Raw genomic sequence first — 22,161 nt, forward strand, 5'->3', positions numbered from 1 at the left:
TATTCAAATATGTAATGTATATGTATGTCTATATATGAAAGAATATTTGCCTAAAATAAATTTGAATAGAGATTTGTTAATTGTATCGAGGCTTATAAAAGTCACTTTCCAGAGTCAGTTTTAATTTCAATGGGCACGTTATTGAAGGCAGAAGAACTTTTTCATGATTTCCTTTTCAGTATTGCTGTTCCATGAGAGGTTTCATTTTGCGTGCTGAACTTTCATGATGTTAAATGCCGCTTAAAAAAAAAAAAAGGTCTTTTTTAGTCCCAAAATAACTAACCAAATTTCTTTTTGTGCTCAGTTCCGTTTTGTTTTGATAACGCGTCTTTCTAATAATTCAGCTGATAAGTTTCATAGAATATTTATCAAAAGGTCATTTCGAAAGTTTTGTTTTAAAGAAATTAACTGAGTGTTAAAAATGAGCATGCTTGACTATTAAAAGTTGCCATTTGGAACATCTTGTTCAACTTCTGCCATAACTGTTGTGCTTTGTTTAGTCAGCCTTTTATTTCTAAAGCTATTCCCTAAGACCATTGTATCAATAATAATACCATTTTTCACTGAATTATAAAGTATTTGAAGCAATAAGTAGCAAATTACAATTAGGATAAATTACTCAATGTATCTTTAAGACATCAACTGTGGCAAATAATAATTGAGCTTATTGATGCAATTTCTTTCCCATCTCAACCACCATTTTCTCATGAGGTTTGTGTTACATCTGTATTAAACATTCATCTTTTAAGAGACTTTGGTTCATATGCTGTTGTTTCTTTTCCCAGATCGTTTCTCTCAATAAGTGACGATAAGAATGAACGGACATATATCAAACACCCCTCCTGGTGGATCTGGAAGTTATTTTCCTCAAATGAAGTAAGATTATGCCTTTGATTTTCTTTTTATGGACAAAAAATAGTGTATTTTCTTCTTTATGCTTTCATTTTAGAGCTATAATTATTAGATCCCATTAGAATAATACAAAGACATTTTCTGTAAAAGAATGTGCAGTTTCCAAACCACATTACCAAACTGACAGGTGTCATCTGACTGATTTTTGTTTTATTGGGAGGGTAAATCTATATTACTGGATGGAATCAGCTGGAACAGAAAAATAAATTGCTGAACCCATAGCATACTTAATATATTACTTGGAGAGGTCTTCATATGCTGGAGATGTTTAAGGTTAGCTCTGAGTGAATGCCTTTTTATGCATAAGGGATGAGGCTGCCCTTTCCATCTGTGAGAAAATGTTGTTTGCTCATAAACAGAACTGAGAAACTGTTACCTGAAAGCATTACCTTGCCTGAGATAAGAGGATGCCGCCTGTATAGGCTCTTTCACAGCACTAATGAGAATTTACCTAGTCTGGTGCTGAAGGCCACGTCTTCCTGTATGGGGCAGGGAGACTGTGCTGGCACCTGCTTCTCGTATTGTTGCCCCTTCAGAAAGTGAGCTTGTATATGACTCGTTTTTGTTACACTAGAAGGAAGCTGGATCGCCTTTTCATTTCTTGTAAGCGGTGATTGTCCTTTTAAGTCTTTTATGAAAAATGTTAAAATTGTTAAAAATGATTAGCACTTCTGTATGCAAGAGGAAACCCCCAAATCCTACTAAGTATTTGGTTTAATTGTTGTTTATTTTTATCACCATTATTTATTATTAATTATTATTAATAATAATTTGATTACTTACATTATGGTAGTATCTATGTGTAAACGACACTACCATTGTGTGTGGTGATGTATTAATGCAACAAAAAAGAGCTCAGAGGGCCCCCAGCCCAGGTGAAACACGCTTTATTGTATTCATAGTGCGGAGCAAATACCCAGTATCATTAATTCTGTTTGTAACGTTGTAGATATGTGTAGTCCTACATAAGGGTAGGATTGTTTTTTTCCCAAAACCCATTTTTGTGTGGCAAGTATATCTATACAGAAGTTAACCAGAAATGTTTTCTTCCAGTGGCTATGGTTCCCCAACGTTTGCTCAGGCAGAGAGGGAGCAGAATTCAAGAACAAGTGCAAAAGCTCTTTATGGTAAGGCAGCATAAATTCTCTAACTTTTGCGCTAAAATTGTTGTTTAATCATTGATTGTGATGTCATGGTGGAAATATTTTATTCATATCAGTATGAAAGTGTATGTACATACACGTGGGTGTGTCAACGAAACTAAAGAACCAAGTGATTTTATTCTTATTAAAACTAGCTTAGGCTAGCTAGAAAATGTTTCTATGGTTTACTAAGCAGAGAGCTCTCTCCCACAAATTTTTAAGGCAGCAATGTATAAAGCATTTATCACAAAACTATGAGTGATCCTGCAGCTAAGGTATGTGGCAGGGAGAAGGCATTCAGGGAGCTAGCTGTGTTTGGTTCATGACCTGTGTCTGCCCTTGCCCCCACCCAACTTTATCCCCTGCTAGCAGAAAAGGAATTTACAATATTCTTGTTTGACACAAGGATTTTGTGGAAATTAGATGCAATGTAAAGGATTTGGAGTCCCATATGGCCTGCTATTTTCAACAAGCTCTGGGAGTGTCAAGTGCGGTGTTACTTACAAAAGCCTAAACGTTGTTGCACTTGCCACCTACAAGCGCTAGTATTTGTTGTGGCTGTATGTGCTACTTTCTAGCCTATGGCCAAATCACTGTGGAGGCAGAATGTAGTCATGTTCCTTGCCAGCCAAATTACGACGTTTCCTGGTCATCCACCTCCACTGTGAATACATCCTGCTGATAGTGGTGCTGGTCATGGAAATACAAGCAGCAGTGAGGCTTAGAGATGTTCTGCCCTGTAAATCTGTGCCTGTTGTTAATTGATCTTTTGAAAGCCAGTATAGCCTATGAGACTGGAGGAACAAGGTTTGCAGGGAGAACAGAGCCCTGTGCAGGACCCTTCGCACCTCAGCCTGCCATTTGAAGCGTTTGTCATTTAAAAATGATGTTGCGTGTGAATCATTCTGAGTTTGAATTTATCTGTTGTGATGGTAGGCTACAAAAGTCAGTCTTTTGACAGAGTATTAAGGACAGGAACTCCAACTGAGGAAAATTAGGAAGTGATCGTTTTAAAAAGTCATTTCTGCATCCTGTATGGATTCACTCAACGAACTGATAGCACGTGTTGACAGAAATAGTAGGTGGTAACAGAAACCAGCAAGAGAGATTGCAAGAAAACCTCCTTAGCAGATTATTCCTCTGTGAGACATTATGAGACCATTGTGCTTTTGTGTTTATATCATCATAATTTTTCAAGAGCACATGGTTTGAACAGTGTGGCAGTAAGTGTCTTAACTATATCCTTTAATCTTTGTGGGCTTTTAAAATAATATCTCTCTAAGCTTTTTCATATCAAACATGTGGTGTTATAATCATGTATCAGTAGAAGACAGGGACCAGTGAATAAATTTGAGGTATATAATGGCCTTTTACCTCCAAAATACTTAGCTAAATTCAGGCACTAACTGAAAATAATGTCATATAACTGCTGTGTGGTGTCTCTGTTGATGTTGGTTCACTACTGTTGCTGGTATACATGTCACAAAACTGTAGTTGCAGTTGCCAGGAACTGAATGAAGTAGAAGACTCAGCTGGGAACTCTGAGTGAAGAGGTGTTGGTACAGCTTTGGGAGAGGAGTTAGCACGTTTTACTGCTTCTGCTCACTGCTGTGTGCTTACAGAACTAGGCTGCCAGTGTCACTGCATGTATGAACTGGAGAAAACAAGGAAAACACCTAAAACTTTTATCAAATCCAGGGCTAATGTATTTTATATTTTTAATTTTAACAACCATGTTACTGGTCTGCTGCATCCCACGTGTCTCTTTTCTTCATTTGTGATGTTAGGGGTTTTTTTGTACATGCTGTCCCAAGAGGAATGGGAAGCAGTTGAATGACACTGTAATTGTTACAAGTGTCGAAAATACTTACTAAAAATATCTTATTTATAGTTGAGTTATAGTTAATAACTAACTAAACTTTTTTCTTTGAGATCCATGAGACTGAAAGCATGTAAAGCAGATTGGAGGTGTCTTAACTTTCTTTTTATATTAGGTACATATATATTAAATCTATGTATTTATGCAAATACATAAACGTCCTGTATTTCATGTATAATTCATTGAAAAAATATATATAATTTTACAGTAAAAGTAAAATGGGCTATGTTTTTCTGTTCTGATAAAATGCAACAATGTAACGTTAGCAGCAAAGTTTATCCATGACAGCCTTCCTTTTCTTGGAAGACTTTGGAATGTCATTTGAACTAAAGCATCTATCCATGGGTATCAACAAGTGGAGATGGTACCTAGGCTCCTAAGTGACCATTTGATCTTGAGCTCAATTTCTTCCAAGCATATAAGGGCAAAATTATTATTATTATTATTATTATTATTATTATTATCATCATCATCATCATCAATAGTAACACCAACAACGATGCTGATGGTAATTTGTGTATATATATGTGTATGTGTGTGTATATATATATATATACACACACACACAGAGATGTATATATGTCATGGCACAAAGTGTGTCTCTCGAGTCCCAGTGCTGAGGTGATTCATGATTGCTCAGTCCTTCGGTCCTCAGGCAGAAGGTTGGCCTCAGTGCCAGTGGGAAACAAGGCAGGAGTTTTACTAGTGCTGCAGACCAGTTAAAAACTAGACTAGAGCCATCACTATCTCTGTGATTATGTGATAGCAAAAACTTCCTTGCAACTGCCTTTCTTCCCTGTGTCAAATAATCCCTTTGTTTTCCCTCATTTCCTTTCTGAAATGAACTCTTTTCTATTTGCATGATAAATCTCTCACTAAAGTAGGAGGGAAGATGCCCTCTGCACATTCTTATGGGGATCTACTTCATCATTTGCTTTCCCATCTTTTGGCTCATAGTGGCGTCCATTGTTCTAGCACTGGCTTCTCCATCTGTCTTGTGCAGCTCTGTTTGCGGGGAGATGTGCAGTGTTGGTCGGCACCAATAGCCAAGGGCTGTGCTGGAGATTGGCCAGCGAGTGGCACGGTGTGGAGTGGCCCCATTCCCCAGGAGCAGTGGGTTAGTGATTCACTGGAAATTGTTAAATTATTATACAACACAGGATTGAAGGACATTTCTAAAATTGTCTTCATACTGCATCAGAAAAGACTAGGTGTTTTATACATTGTGTTTATACTCTTATGGCTATGATTAGGTGCTAGCAGTGGAATTACATGTGTATTTTTGCACTGTTCAAATACCTCACTCAGAGCAAGACCCGTAACATAATAAATTTAAGGAAATCACAAGCAGATCATAGACTAGCTAAATGAATCGGTTGACAGAAGCCATCCGTGTAACATGCTTTTGTTATTCGATACTCAGATGAATTAAATTGACAACTGAGTCCTAAACAATACACTTTCTTTGATAGCTAGTTCCATATAGCTGTCAGGAAGAAGCTTGTGGCATAAATCTCTGAAAGTAATCATGTTTGCTCGTCTAAAACCGAGATGCGTTTTGAACTCAAGTTTTGACCTTTCTCCCCGGATGTAGAGGTCATGTCTCCTGCACTTTGCTCTCAGTTTCAAGTTGAATTTTTCCAGCTGCTACAATACATTCTTAAGGGGGTGTCAGCAGTCAGTCCAATGCAAGCTACAAATATATAGCAGTAAACCAAGTATTGGGCTGTTATGCTTGATGATGTGTGGCAATATTTTATACTGTCACTCCAGGACTCTTAGGACATCTTGTAAGGGAGACTCTTAATCCATGTCCATGTGGATTGCCATCAGATTTCAGAACTTTGTCTCTTTGTATGTTGCAGAGGTATTTTCCGGTTTGGCTATGGAAGGGGAAGATGGGATCCACCATTACCCTTCTTTGTGTTATTGTAACTGTAGGCACAGACAACACGTTGGTGGAAGTCTAGGGATTCTGGATGCAAGTTTTTGTTTGTGTTTTTTTTTTTGTTTGTTTGTTTTTTCTTTTTCCCCTTTATGTGTTGCATTCTTATCATCATTGGGGGATTTCTGTTCATTCTTCCTTCAGTGCAGTTTATTCTGGGCAGCCAAGAAAACTGTCTCTCAGTGAGACCCTGTATGGGAAAGGAGACCTACTTTTTAACTACTGAATTGTAAAAGGGTTGAAAAACAAAGGTTGAGGGAAAACTCTTCCAGAAGCAAAGGAAGAATTTTGCCTGATGCTAGGGTACTTACTAGAAGATGTGTTTTGAAGGGTGAATAATTTCAGGATGGAGCAGTTACTTATCCTGTCTACCTCCAGCTCCTCTGTAGCAGTGTTGACAACATTAGGAGTTGCTGTTGGCTACTTCTTAGCTCATCCAAAACCACATAAAAGTTGCAGCACTAAGCAGTAACGAAGAACCTGTGAGGTATCCCTTTTGGTTTTTGGTTTGGTCTGTAACTGCAACAAAACTTGGAAATCTCCCCAGTTTTAGTTTGGATGCTTCGCTGCAGAGTTTTCTTTGTGTCACTTTCCTGGACTCCCTGTAGAGTGAGTCTCCACGTCTGCATAAGTGAGATGGATTACATGATTTGTGGTAGAAGGGCCCACAGGATAACAAGACAAGATTGTTGATGCCCTATGCCTGTCAGAATTTAAGAGGCATTTGGACAATGTCCTTAATAACATGCTTTAACTTTTGGTCAGCACTGACTTGGTCAGGAAGTTGGACTAGATGATCATTGTAGGTCCCTTCCAACTGAAATGTTCTACTTTAAAGGATACCTTGGATCTCTAGCAGGTTCTAATAGTCGTTCTACCCCTGAGTTGCTAAACTCAGTATGAGCTGTCACACTGAGTTGTCGTTGTTGGGATCCTACTTTTTGTTTATTTATGCCATCATGGATTGACTTTTGCCTATTGGAAATTTTATTGAACTTCTTATTATAATTGTGTTGTAATTAAGAATGCAGAACTTGAGGGGTCTGTCTTTGACTCTCAAGCATAGGCAACCACAGATTTTATTAGCATTCAGAAAGCTCTGTGTCTTATATAAACACTGTTCTTACCATGACATGGTGTGCTGAAAACCTTGCCATCATGTCTATTGTGAGTGTTGGCGCTGTTCTGTGGAAGAGGATGTGTTAATCAGTCCTATGAATGGATTTGGATATCCTGTCTTAACACAGAACAAAATTTATGTGAAGCAGAGTAAGGAATCTCTTGCAAAGCTTACTCTGTGCTTTTTAATTCCTTTGGAGCCTCTACGTATGCCAGGATTTCTTTGTTTATTTAAAAGGACTCGCTTGCTGAATTTGTAAATCTGACAGTGGATATAAAATTTCTTATCTGTGTTTAATTTTATATCGTTCAAAAGGATGTTTTTTCACCTAAAAGGAGATAATAACAGGCAAAATTGAATATTTGATGCATTGCTCATTGAAACAATGGACTTTTTTTTTCCTTCCCCCTCCTAATCTTACATTCTTGCTTACTGGGCAGCATTTAACTACCATTTAGAGTCCATAACAGAAGACCATTAATTGATTGATCCCTTGGAGATGCAAATAATTCTATGGGATTAAACTAGATACTGCTTTTTAATTCCCTTGTTTTGTTAGGAACGGATGGACTTTACTTCTTCAGATCATCATCCAAACAAAAAAAGAAAGGTAGCAAATCAGACAGTACTGCTTTACTGACTGTTTTGTTGGGGTGTGCATGTGTGTTTATTGTAGCTGAAAAGGAAATCAACAAAAAAAATATTTTAACATGCTGCAAAAGCAGAAATAATAGAATTGGATTCAATGCAGATCCTCTGCCCTGGGACTTCAGAATAATGGCTAGTGAAAGTAAGACATCTATTTTGGAAGTATTCATGCACCTAGTTAAGAATTCTGCTAATCTGTGGTGATGTCGAATTTGGCTGAATGCGCTGCACACTTCCCTTGCTAAAGCAAGTCGAGCAGCTGCTGTACAGGAGCTGGGTTGCTCTGGTGTGTGCGTGGTGTTTGTCATCGTGGGAGGGGAGCTTCAAGCCCCAGTGAGGGATCTCAGAAACTGTGCTGGCTCTCATGAAAGTCACCAAGAGCTGGAGAGATAACGGTGCGGCTGTAAAAGGTTACAAGTGCTTCTACAAGTGACATCTGAAAAGAGGGCACTGCCGCCTTTGTCGTTGCCTGAAATTCCTGTATGAAGAAACACTGGTCACAGAAGGGACTTTTATTTACAGTGTGGCTTTTATGGTGTCCTTACTACAGGTCTCTGTATGTCAGAGATCATGTGCTTAGCAGCAGTTAGTATTTTTTTATTTTGCAAAAAGTAACTTAACTTTCCTGTCAACAGAATCACACACTTTTGTTTTACCTTCAAATATGGGGACATGGATGCATTTTGTATGTACATCAGGTACTTTCCTTCTGAACAAAGTCAAACTGCCCATTTCACTTGAAGATCAGAAATCAAGTTATTTAATGAAATTGAGAGAAAATAATTGCCTACCTGCAGAGTTTCCGTGGACCTCTCTCAGCCATGTTGACTAGTGACTTTCTTCCTTAGACAAAACTTTTGGTGTTCAAGATCAGGCCCTTAAGCAGTTATTATGGAAAAAAATAGAAGAACCTTCCAAATGTTGCATTCAATTTTTTTTCCACTAAAGTTGAAATGCTTCCTTCGATATTCATCTAAATTCATTATTTTATGATGTGGGTGTGTGTTTTGTCTTCATCTTGCTTTTTCATTTCCCTCCTCTCCTGGTTTAATAATAATCTATTGTATAGAGTAAAAGGCAAATGATGTTTCTGATTTTGCAGCATTGTGTTTTGTTAGCTGAAAAATATTTCTGTTTAGAGATGTTTGGTGTGTGTATTTTTTTTAAACTCCTTTCCATGCATTTTTCTACATTAGTAATTCATCAAGTTAAACACTGTAAGAAGAAATAAAGGATAAGTCAGGTCTGTTTTGTGTGTGATTTTGTTGTTTTGCAGATTTAACATGAGAATTATATGTATATCAGAAAAATACTTTTGCTTTCAAGTGCGAATACAGTAAGCCTGATGCTTGTTATCATATTGCTACCAAAGTGGCAAGGCAATGATTTTGATAATCAGGCTTCTTAATGAAGCATTTTCAGTCAGAACGCTGGTCCCCTCTGGTGTCCTAACTCACTGTGACAAGTGGCTTTTGTTTGCATGCACTGGCTCCCAGTTAACATCACTGATGTAAGTATATTCCTTGAGCTGGACTGTGTGGGGATGAAAGTTTGTTTGTGTCAAAATGCAGAAAATAACGTTAGCTCATCTCCTGTTTTCATATATACAACTAATCTTTAAGTATCTGTGAGAAGTATTCAAAACAGCAGGATAAGAAGTTGAATGAATAACTGCTCTTTCTTTTCCTCCCATCTCTAGAACAAAGAAAGAATTATGCACGAGACAGTGCCAGCAGCATATCCGAAACTTCACAGTATCATGTAGAGGTGAGACAAGGAGTGATATACCAATTAGAGCTTTCAGTTACATGCAGTTATTTTTGCCTACGTGATATCTGAGGATACGTATACTTCGAGGCATATACATCTTCCAAAATATCCTGCCAGCCTGAGGTCACTTCAGAATAGATTACACTGAAACATCTCAAATTCTATAGCTGTGCCATTATGAGCTGCAGTTTTGATGTAGAAGAGTGTAAGCTGTGTGTAGTTTGGCAAAGGGACAGGACTTCTCAGTGGGATATCAGTTCAACCTGTTATTCTGCCCTGTCTCTGAACCTGGCTTGTTGCAAGGATAAAGCAGAGCTGAAAAAGCCAGTGCTGTTGGCGAGGGATACTGGATGATGTTTAAAATGAATGCTTTGATCAGTTATAATCAGCAGACATGACAATATTTAAAAAACCTGAGCGTTAACCCTTAAAAGCCCCAGCTAGTCTACTACATATTAGTTAAACAAATATATTCTGTCTGCACAGATTCTTCCCCAGTGTGAAGTGCAACGTATGTTACTTCCTGTCTTAAGCTGCTTTGCAGAATTACTGCTGTCATATTTTATCCAGGAGTAGATATATTTCAAGTGTTCAGCAAAGTAAGCCTGGGTGCCCAAACGTGGCCTGTTAAGCCATTCGGGATGCAGTGCCTCATTCTGGAGCCTCGCTTTGGCACAAACTTTCTCCCACTGCCATCAGAGCGCTGGCATGGGTTAAGCTGAGTCTCACAAATACCATAGATTTTCAGCTCGTTTTTGCTAGGTTTTAAATTAGTTGTAAATCATGAGATCGTGTGCAGGAGAGTCTTAATTTCAAGTGCTTCTAGCCTATGATCAGCTTGCAAATGACTACTTGTGTTGCTTCTGGTTGTCTATCTCTTTTTCTTTGGTTTCTTCATAGCGGTTTAGGCACTGGCATAAAAATTAGTGCTTGAATTTGAAGTCTAAGCATCCCTGTGTGATCAGCCAGGAGAGAGTTCATTTCAGTTCTTTTAAATACTTGGATTATATGCATCTTATATCTACTCTCTAGTCTGTCATTACTAAGTGCTGTTATCCTGTAACAGAAAAAAGCGTGCTTAACTTACTTATTTTTATTCTTTTTTTCCCCAGTTATTTAGGAGACAGATGTGCAGGCATATATTAAAATTGGTTCAGCTTGAATGAGCAGAACCAGATCTTCAATAAGAACGTAAAGCTGGATTTATGCCTGGATAAAAAGAAAAAATTTTGTGGGTTTTTCTTGCACGGTTGGCATGTTGAAGGAGAAATTGTCAAAACCATAATGACAGGGAAGCTAGTTGAGGTGATGTCTGTGAGGGAGCATTTAATTTCTAGACCATTAAATCAATCTGGAGACTATTTCAAGTTGATGGTAAGCAAAAGTAGTGAGTATACTACATTTCTACTGTGATCTGCATAAAAGAAGCGACCAGCCTCTCCGTAAGATATGCCAGTCAGATACAAGCCCATCACGGTGGCCATCAGCGTGTTAGCTGGCAGCTCTGGAAGAGATGAGGACAATCCAGGTCAGGGTGGTGGTGGTGGAGGTACATTGGCAGGGTGATTCGGGGGAGCTTATGCTGACTCTTGTTGGATTCAGCTTGCCAAGAGAGACAGGTTTTTGCTCCTCAAGAATGCTAATTAAATGCTCAGGTTTTAATTCTAGCTTTGATACCTGAAAGATGTCAGAATATGCCTTCATGTCTAACTGCTTACTGTAGCGAGGAAATGGCAGAGGGTGACAAACAGCGAGTTACAAAAATCAGTTGATTTAAAGTGACATTATGAACTAAACAACCTCATATGGCTTATTGGTGGGATCTGTCATATACAAAGGCACTTCTATTCATGAATAATTTGTGTTGATATTTCCTGGCAATTTGAATACTGACACTGCCAAGCACTAGGGAAAATTACAATAATTTTTTTTTTTTTTTTAAATGTACATCTCATTCACTAGCACTTGACCACCTTTGTTTTGGACCGAAAAGAGGCAATGATTACAGTAGATGATGGAATAAGGAAGCTGAAATTGCTGGATGCCAAAGGCAAAGTGTGGACTCAAGATATGATTCTTCAAGTGGATGACAAAGCTGTCAGTTTGGTGGACTTGGAATCAAAGGTAAGATCTGTGAGTGGCAGTCTCATTTTCAGAGAGAGAGAGGGAATGGGCAGAAAAATGATGTATGTGAGATTCAGTATTTTAATTAGCTTATTATCACTTTCCTTTTTTAACTTGTGCAGTTTTTCTGAGATCAGGGCACTGTATAGTAAGGTGATGGTTTTTGTTTGTTTTTTTTTTTTCTCTTCCGGCAGAATGAACTGGAGAATTTTCCTTTAAGCACAATTCAGCATTGCCAAGCTGTGATGAATGCATGCAATTACAATTCGATTCTTGCGTTAGTGTGTAAAGAACCAACCCAAAACAAACCCGATTTGCATCTTTTCCAATGTGATGAGGTTAAGGTAAGATAGTAATGGAGATCTGCAGTGACTTGTTTGAGTAGGGGAAATTTTATGAATTGGCAAGTACAGTGAATAAAATCAAATGAGCTTATTCATAGAAAATAATTCTGTTCTTTTATTCTTATAAATACACTTTAAGATAGATTAATGCACTTATATCAGCACTACTTAGAGTATGTTAGTAAATACAGTGTAGTGTGTCTTGCAAGAGAGTAGTCCAGTAGGAAAATTGAATCCTTAGTGCATATTCAAATACGTTGTTACTGGTGAATATTGATTCTTGGGCTCTGTAGCTGTTCGCTGAGATTTGCAAATGAGTAAAGCTCTGGAATATGTATGTGGTTTGCCTTGATGCTTCTGAAGAAAATGGTGCAAAATAGTTTGAGTTATCTCAAATTTATCTTATATTGTCAAAGAACTCATCCAAACCCTAAGTCTTACCTAGTCTTTCCCCTTTTTCTGCTCTTTTTGTCACTGAACAAGTAAATCTTCTCTACATTCTCACCTCTCTGCATCTCTGCTCTGCTGGAGAGATAATGAAAAGGAAAATACTACTTGCAAGAGGGGTGAAAACAAGGAAAGAGATTGTTCATCTCTGATTAAAATATTTCCTTCAGACATAAATAATTTTTTTAATGTGTTCTGCAATACTTTGTTTTCAGGGTTATAAATTTTAATTGCTGTTTAGTTGCTCTATATAATTTGTGTTTCTTTAAATTTCAATTGATAATTTCATGGTGACTTTTTAATTCCTTTAATTCCTGCGTAGCTTATGTCACTGCCTTAAAACAACAGGCTGCTAATCATACATAGAGAATCATGGAGTGTTAGGGCTTGGAAAGGACCTCGAAAGATCATCTAGTCCCACATCACACTGTGCAAATGTTTTGAAGCTGGTATAGTGAGAGTGGTGTTAAGATGACAAGCTAATTGTGTGACTCTTTGCACAGAATTTGCTGTTTCAGTGGAACTGGGCAGGTGGCATTATGTTAAATAATGCAGAGATCCTTTTTGAGGTCTGGTTGGACCCAGCTTCCCAAAATGTATAGGTGGTCTTTTTCCTTCAGCATTTCATCTTTTGAAGTTGTTCCTCTCTGTACAAATAAAAATGCAGAGCACGTGAGCATGACTTGGAAGTCCAATATCCCCCTTTCCTTTTGAGGTATTGTTTGAGTCTGTGACCATACTCTGGGTTTTGCTGTTTACCTGTGAGACTTGGCTGGTTTTGAAAAGTTAAATCTTTCTCCCTTGCCTTTTTCCTGCTTTTGTTCAGAAGTCGCCATGAACCTCAGGAGCCTCTGAAATAAAAAAGAGTATTAGAAATAAATAATATTTGGGATATTCAATATTTTCTAGAGAAAAAACCTAAATATAGATATTGAGTATGATTAATTGAATTCTTCTGTGTTTTAAGTTTCTCAAATCCCATTAATATTTTTCTATTTATTCTTTGACCTTAATGTATCCCTTGCCCATATTCTGTGGTGTAATTCATTATAGACTGAGAAATCCCTTAATCTCTTTGGATCCTAAATTCAACAGTCTTATGGTTCCAGCAGAAGTTACATATTTCTCTGGAAAAGTTGCATGCTTCTCCATTATGAGGGTACTAAGAAAGACATGGACCTTGTAGAGCGAGCCAGACACTGACAGATTTGGGCTTTGACAACCAGCGGAGGAGATTAATTTGTCAGCTGAAGACATGTAACAGAGCGTTCTAAATCCTACGAGAAGCTGTGACCTATTTAATGCAAAATCTATTAAAAATAATGCCTTAGACGTGCATCAAAATTTCACTTGTGGGCCACTGGTGGAGGCAGACTGCAATTATGGAGAGGCAGGAACCTACAGATTAGGAAATGTTCTGAAAAATTCATCTGTTACATCAAAGAGAAACTGGAGGAGATTGTTATTACTTAAAAGAAACTATCACTACAAGTTACTTTCCTAATCCTTTGTTCTACTAATATCTATAGTAGTTTTGCTGCTACTATCTATAGTAGGGTTGGTTTTTTTTTGTAGTATGTCTTTCCCTGAATATACAGAAATGACGTACGCAGAGGGGAAAAAATAGCTTATGTGATATTGGTTGACTTGAGATAATTACAGCTGTTCAGGCAAATTTGGCATCTAGTTGACATACTCATCCGATGACAATGCTTGAGATCAGAACAGTGACAAAAATACCAGCTCCAGACAATAGCATTGTGAGTTTCTTTGTTCCTTTTATGCGTAAAATAATTTTTCCCAGAGCTTTTAAATAAACAAGATTTCATAAGGTGTGTTGGAATCTTGTGATGCACAAAAAAAATGCATGAAGAGGTATTTGTTTCCTATATCTGGATAGTCTAGGTGATAACTGGTAGTTTCTGCTTCTGTCTTTTTAGGCTAGCTTTATTCATGAAGATATTGAAAGTGCAATAAGTGACAGCAAAAGTGGGAAACAAAAGAAGAGGCTTGAAACACTGAGGTAAATATCTAACTTCTTGGGAATATATAGGATCATAAAATAGTGTTACAGCATTCAGACACTTGCCAAGTGTGCCTGCTGTATTTTACTCTCTTTTGCTAGTTCATAATATGTTTGCAAAACAACATGTTAGAGGCCTTGCTTTATTAATTACCTCACACTCTCTCAATCTGTATCATCACTCTTACCTTTCCTAATTCCACCTTAGTGATGGGAGCAGCTGACAGCAATACCACTTGCCAGGGAGTAGCACTGCATGTCTCAGCTCTGCATATGGGTCAAGTAATTGAAAATTCAAATTAAAAACATAAACACCCTATAACTCCAAGTAAATGCTGAAGACTTGTTTTCCTGGTAGTGAAAGCTCCTCTGCTAGTTGGAAGATGTGGGGGAAAATAGTTTGTTGGCTTCAGAGAAGACTTATACAGCAGTGAGAAGTAACCAACAGAGATGTAGAAACAGGGGCACAAATATATTGGACGCTGAATGGTAGTTTGTTGAAAACTTAGTATGTAACTGTGTCCTGATAGTATGTCTCACTGATGCTCAGTTTTGAGATTCAGGTGGAGAAGTCTCTGCTGGATGAAAATAGTTAAGTAAAACTGTCACTGTTTTATTAATGAATTTATAACAGTCTTGCCCACCAGTTAAATTCTGTTGTGCAACTTACAAATTTTTCGTAACAGACACTTCTCGAACTGAACCGCGTCTAACTTTGTTGGCAGGTTTAAAATTAAATTACACTTGAATCTCTGTGGGACTGAAACAAGGAGATATGTAAGCACAGAGAAGCAATCTGGGATGACACAAACACGTCGGATGGGCTGGGAAACTAATGAGATTTAATTGGGAAAAGAATGTAGGTCAGTACATCTGGCGGAAAAAAAATAATCCGAGATATCAGTCTCTGAGGGCTCTGAGGCTGAGAGGTCATGAGTGCATAACAGCTCAGCGACTCGCTGTTATATCATGTACACACAAGAGGCATTGGGTCACAGGGAGAGACCGTCCCACTTGACATCACGTTACGGAGTTGCTGCAAGGTTCTTGACAAGTAGACCTGTAGGACATGTGGAGAAGACTGCCCAGGAGACTGGAGGAAGGAAGGGTGGAGGAAAGGTGCTGTTTATTCAGTGTCCCAAGACCAAATAACACTTAACATTTTGGGAGATGGGATTATAACGAGATGAATTTACAGCGAAGCTCTTGCTTTTAAGTAGGGTCATGGGGAAGGGATGGGATAGAATGTGTAGAACAGGAGTTGTTAGGGTTTTTTTGTGTTTGTTAGTATTGAGCCAAACATCTCTTTCCTTGTGGTGTTTAAAAGTACACCAAAACTTGCAAATTGCAGGTAGGAACATCAATATGTTGGTATCAAGACAGAATGAACAGGCCGCTATTATAAAAAGGAAAAACAGTCAGTAAATGTAATTGTTTTTATTGGTAGGGTTTTAAGAAACATGTGGTTGACATCTGTCAAATTTAGGGACTCAACTCGTTATGGCTGAAAGGCCATTTCTAATGGAAACTTCCACTGAAAATGGATGTCCAGCAATTAAACCGCATACAGTGTTAAAAATGCCATCTCCTGAACTCCAGCCTCAGAAAGTATCTGTGTAAGCTGTCAGGTCTCCAGGCATGTTCTGTGGTGATGTTTGGGGATTTCCCGTGTGGCCAGGTGACAAAGATTTGCAAACCCCATCATGGAGTGGGTTTCCTAACTGTGTTTAACATATTTACACATCACGGTCTTGAGCACTGCTTACTTGGAGAGTCTCCAGTATGTTCAACGGTGGAAGAGGTCCTGGTGGAGCTTCCTTGTCTTCTCCGATTAAGTGCTAGAGGACAGAACATTTTGACTCCAAGCGTCACTTGTTGGGCTTTCTTCTCCTCCTCCAGAATGATATCCAGAGCCGACAGTGCTATCCCTCCACCCCCCCGGGCCCCTGCCCCTGTGCCGCCAGGGACCCTCACCCAGGTGGACGTGCGAAGCCGTGTGGCGGCATGGTCGGCGTGGGCCGCTGAGCAGGGCGAGCGTGAGTATTTCGGGGAGTCCCCACTCCCACCACCGCATCAGTGTGGCGGCGAGCGGTCGTCCTTGGGTAGTACTCAGTAATTGCAAAAAATAATCTAGAAAAGACCACTTTCATAATGATTACAGTAATTGAATCCAGATACAGAAATGATTGTGCCAGCTCAGCCCTCAGTCCTGGCTGAGAGTAGAGAGGGTGGTTCTCCCAATCTGGTTTTGAAATGTCCCGAGCCACCATCACCTGATCAAGGGAGCAAGACCTGACTGTGACTGTTGGACTTGTCATTTACGTGCACTTGCCCCTTTTCTGAGTGGCTGTTCAGAGCTTCTTTTTCTTGCGTTTAGCTGGGAGGGGCTGTGGGTTTTAAACCTGGGCTTTTCTGTGGACCTAGAAACGTTCATGGTTGTCTATACTGTCATGACTCTAGTAATTTAACAACGCTCTCTTTAGTAATAGAGAGTGTAGATGAGGTATCTCGGACAATTGAAAGATATAAAAATGGATTAAAATGTGACTAGAGATCAGCATTCTTTATCTATTTAATATTTATGTTGTATAATGGCCTGTATAAATTTTCAATTAGTGATACTCGTGGTTTTTTTTTTTTCTTAATGAAGAATTTGCTTTTTTCCAAACCCAAGGAATGCTGTAGCATTTCTGATGGGTTTGGATTTTTATTTATTTATGTTTTTAAAAATTCTCTGATGGAAACATTTTTATTTTTTATCTGATTTCTTTGAAAAAAAAATCTTTTAGAAACAGCAATTTTCCGTCTCTAAAACAGACTGTATTAGGGGAATAATCTTGGTTAAGGTGAGGCCTTTATTGGTTTGGGTTTATTTTATTTTTTAATAATAGATATTAAAATTTTATAATTAGAACTCATTAACCCTGGAGTCTTTATTATTTTTGGTTTATTAAAATGTGTCGCTCAACAGAGTATAAAACTATGCAAAGAAGACAACTAAAAATGTTCAGAGAAACCTGTAATGTTAAAACTTTTTCATCTACTAGCTTACAATATGACATCTATCTTGAGTAAAGGATAGTTGGTTCTTCTGTTTGATGACTTCTCAACTTCAGAGAAATTTCATTAGTTTGTCAAGTGATCTATCTTGCCAGACGCTTGTGGATCTGAGTTACTCCATTTCTTCTTATTCCACTTTCAATTTTTCCTAAATCACTAAAATCCCACCTAGTAAAAAGGCAACATAGTATTTAGTATGACTTAAAAATGCAAAACTTACCGTTTATCAAAATGTTAACCCCTGTTGTTTTAGAATAAAAATCACAGACTCTCTACATTAGTATTTGGAAATACCTATTTTATCTCATCATTACCTCCCATTTCTGTTTTGCCAGGCTTGGTCTCTCTGTGTTCCTACATCCCTTTTTCCTTATTACCTTTACATCAAAATTGTCTTTGAAGTCGTGGATACACTCCTTCTTGCTTACTTCTGCCAGGAGTAGCTTTTGGCATATTTTGCAAAATTGGATGATTTCTCATCATGTTATATTTATAATCTGCTGCTTTCTGCCGTAATTTTTTGATTTAGAATAGTTAACTTCATTTATGTAGCTGACTGAAAGAATACACCTAAGTTTGGGTTTTTTTTGTTTGGTTGGTTTTTGTTTTTGTTTTTTTGGTTGGTTTTGTGAGGCATGGCAGAATCAGGTGTTAGGCTGCAGGATTTTTGGGTTGTGTGAAGTCCTTGCAAAGTGAATGATACAAATATATTCCATCTCTTTCCCACAGCGGTGTGTTTTCAAGCATAAATTATATAGGAAGTGTTGGTTATTAATTCTGTGCATATGGGTGTCTAATTCTCTTCTTCCCTTTTCTGCAGTTGAAAAACATAGACAATACCATGATCAGGAAGAAACAGCAGAGATGATGGCAGCCAGGATTGACAGAGATGTTGTAAGTGAGAAACTACAAGCGATGTTGCTTAATGTCTGCGGAATTGTGCAGTCCTGCTGTGTGGGAAGGCTTTTTCCATGTAGAGAAATTTTCTGCAGGAAAGCTTTCCAGGCAGCCTGTGTTTTTGTGGTAGACTTAAATAATCTGGTGGTCTTTTTGTTATTTTGTTTGTTTGTTTTGAGGTGGGAGGTGGGGAAGAAAAGTAGTGAATGTTGATGCAAAGTTTTCTGCTATGAAGAGCTAGGAATATAAATACTAATTTTATGTGGTAGACCAAATTCAGCAAGGCGTATAAGGATAAACCTAATTCCATTAATTTGCAGTGACTTAGATATGTGCAAAATCTGGAAAATGAACATATGGTCATTTCTGATATTGCCTGTAAGCAACAACATTGGGCGGGTCTTATGTTGTACACAATACCAAATATCGCCCTGTTTGTCAGTTCTAACTTTCTACTTTTCTACTCTGATGTTGCCCTCAGCAACATCAGTCTTGAGGAAAGCATGTAGGGGGCTGCTGAGCTGACATATACATGTTTTCCCCAAGGGCTCCTTCAGTCTTCTCCACTTGTTATTTGAAAACAGTTCTTCAAAGAGTACTTCTATAAAACACATTTTGCCATTCAGCAAACAGCTAAATACTTTGTACTAAAGGAGATTATGAAGTTATACTGTTTAGGAAAATGCTGTTGAGTAATTAGAATTTTTTCATGTGTTGTGAGAAAATGTGATGTGTGAATGAATTGTGTAATTCTAATTTGAATTTAATAATCTTGATGTTTATATTGTAAAAAATAAATAAATCTAGTGGCCTTAAGCTGTGTAAAGTTAGAGGACTTTATGAATCTAAATGAGCAGTGCTCTAGCATGGTCTTTGTTCTAAGGAAGCTGACGGTGCCTGAGAGTGTGGTGATTTTGATTTTTGGAGTGTTTCTGATATAGATTCTGCAGAGAAACTGTTACTTTTCTTTTCTCCCATAGCAAATTCTGAACCATATTTTGGATGACATTGAGTATTTTGTTACCAAACTTCAAAAAGCTGCTGAAGCGTTTGCTGAACTTTCAAAGAGGAAGAAAACTAAGAAAAGTAAAAAGAAAGGGCCTGGAGGTAGGAGCACTTCTTACTGCACACAATTTTGTTTCTCTAATCATTGAAGTAGCTACCAAATATGTCTTTTTTTGTTGTTTTTTCATGAATGTAGTAATTTTCTTTTGCTTTGAGCACAAAAAATTGCACACAGTATATTCGTGGAGGGAAACCTACGCAAATCATTTGCTTCAAGTCATTGGGGAGTGACTAGATATATGACTGTAGGATTAACTCACTATTGTGGTTCTGTGTTTATAAAATTCTATAAGTTTATAAATTTATTATGTTTTCATATAATATACTGTACCTGTAATATTTATGGACATTATATGTCACATAAATGGATACATAAAGCCTAATTTTGTTCACCAGAGGGAGTTCTTACGCTGCGTGCAAAACCACCACCTCCAGATGAATTTGTTGACTGCTTCCAAAAATTCAAGCATGGCTTCAATCTTCTGGTAAGTAACTGCTAGTGGGTATGGTGGTGTGAGGTATGCAGTAACAATCTTTTTTCCTGGAATAATTGCTGTTAAGTATAACATGATCTTTGTTTTCCCCACTGCTACAAATTAATTTGGGTGTCAGTTTTGCTGCATTGATTTTCCTATGTCTTATTTCACTAGTATGAAGTGAAGAACTAAAATTCTGGGAATAGATGAAGAGGACAAGGAAGAAGCAGTAACATAACAGATTTGCTTTGTAGTTATTTTTTGAGTTTTCTTGGAGGTTCCTGCTGTTCTAGTGGATGTGGATACTTTATTGTTGACTCCTCTGAGGGAACTGCAGAAGGTTATCTTGTCTTTGAGAATGTGTTAATCAAGTCATTTGCCTTCTGTCTATAACTTTCCTGTTGCCTTGTCCATGTAGAGAAACCTTTTGGGTCTTAACTACCCTACTACTGCCATCTGTGCATCATGCCCTCTGGAGTCCTGTGAGCCTGGGTCTGGGTTGTCTTGGTCTCCACTGCTCTTTCAGACGGAGCAAATCCACAAGCACCCTCTTCAGGAATGTGGATATACCTGGAAATGTGATCTTGTTTGGTCCTTGGCTGACATGCAGGAAGATAATTAGGCTGATACTTCACTGATCTTGGTTGTTCACCTTTTCCTTGGGGGTTGCTGGTTAGCTCAATCGGTTGGAGCGTGGTGCTGATAACACCAAGGCCACGGGTTCGATCCCTTCTCGGTCCCCATGTGTTGCCTGATCTAGTTGAGAGGCGTCCCTGCCCATGACAGGGAGGTCGGATTAAATTATCTCTAAAGTCCCTTCCAGCCTAGGCCATTCTATGATTCTGCATCCGAGATTGAAATGAGGTAAGAGCAGATCTGACCACCTCTGGCCTGGGTTGGTCTTTGAGCCAGCTTTGGGATGCTGCTCCTCAGGGGCTCTATACAGTGACAAGATGAGTGGGTTTGGATTTTTTCATCATTATTTTGTTTCTTTTTTTCCTGGCTCTTCAAAGCCTTTTATTTAAAAAATTAAAGTTTAACTCGTAAAAGAATTTCTGGGAATATCTGTTGGGATCATGGTTCTGTTTCGTGCTTGCCAGCATCACCAGCCGTGGCCTTAATTTAGGTTTTTTTATTTTTAGTTTTGTTTTATTTTATCAGACTCTGTGCTTTGTTGCCATCGTTACACGGGACCTTTCTGCTCCATCCAACAAATGACTGTTACTTTATAGGTTCTCAACAAGCAGCAGTGATAATTCAAGTGCCTTCTCCTGGCATCTCCACTTCTGCAAATGATATTAAAGAAAGGCAACAAGTGGGACACCTTCAAAGCATTTACTTTCGGATACTGTCTCTCCCTTCAAATTGCCAGGGAACCTATGACAACGGGGGAAATTGTTCTTACATTTGTTGATTCAAATGAGCTCTTTTCTTCCTCTAGGGGAATGAAGTTTGTTTGCAGGGCTATAGGAGATATTTAGAAATGTAAAGAATGTATGTATTATTTTTTTAAAAAAACCCTCTCTATAATAGAATCTGTGATTCTGACCTTAAAAGGTTACTGTTTTGAGGGGCTGGATGTCTTAGAACATGCTGGTCCTTCTCAGTAATAGCGCTTGTAATGTTCATGTTTTTTCCATTCTTACTTCTTACTGCATTCTGCACTAAATTAGTTTTCCTCTCAAGAACAACGTGTGTATCTTTGAATCTTTATTGTGTGTGCAAGCGAAGAAGCAGTTCTTGTTTTGGTGCTTAGCAGCATCTAGGATCTGTTTTTTTTAACATTGCCCTTGAGGAGCTGTGCTATTACCAGCGCTTTTCTTTAGCATCATTGCAGAAGCCACAAAAACCTGAAAATTCAGTTCATGGTGCTTTGTCAGACACAGAAAACTGTATAAAATGAAGAATCTAGTTTAAAAATAAAAGGAGTAACTAGAAGAATAAATCTTTGTCAGTAGAAATGGAAACTGTTTTAAAACACCATGCTGGAAGCTTCTAGAAAATGCCTGCCATCTGTCAAAAAAAACCCTTTAGAAAGACTACAAGTTGTTATGGCTGAAGAACAATGTATAGGAAGTTATTAGAAGTAAAAACATATCCTCCTCCTTTCTTCATCTGGATGCACACTCTTGGAAGGCTAGGTGTAGAAGTAGAATGAGGCTCACCAAAAGCAGTTTGGGGAACAAATGGCAAGATGCAATAAAAACTACTATAACTTTTTTAAACACATTCTGGCATACTTCTTACTTATGGAGCCTGCAGAGCCAACGAGTGATCTGGTCACAAGCAGTGTCCCTCAGGGCTCAGTT

The 22,161-nt window shown here is 38.2% G+C and overlaps 1 protein-coding gene across 1 annotated transcript; it reads left to right on the forward strand.

The window, feature by feature from the left end:
• Window positions 1–784: 784 nt before the first annotated feature.
• LOC104280559 (epidermal growth factor receptor kinase substrate 8-like) lies at window positions 785–19,861 on the forward strand (the record flags this gene model as incomplete). Its single annotated transcript, XM_009878235.1, has 10 exons — window positions 785–876; window positions 1,966–2,039; window positions 9,346–9,413; window positions 11,379–11,540; window positions 11,735–11,884; window positions 14,272–14,354; window positions 16,254–16,390; window positions 18,235–18,308; window positions 19,292–19,418; window positions 19,773–19,861. Coding segments are annotated over exons 1-10 (1,026 nt in total), but the record flags the coding sequence as incomplete, so codon positions are not given.
• Window positions 19,862–22,161: the final 2,300 nt, after the last annotated feature.

The sequence above is a fragment of the Apaloderma vittatum genome, unplaced genomic scaffold (assembly GCF_000703405.1).
Source record: "Apaloderma vittatum isolate BGI_N311 unplaced genomic scaffold, ASM70340v1 scaffold30071, whole genome shotgun sequence".
NCBI lineage: Eukaryota > Metazoa > Chordata > Aves > Trogoniformes > Trogonidae > Apaloderma > Apaloderma vittatum.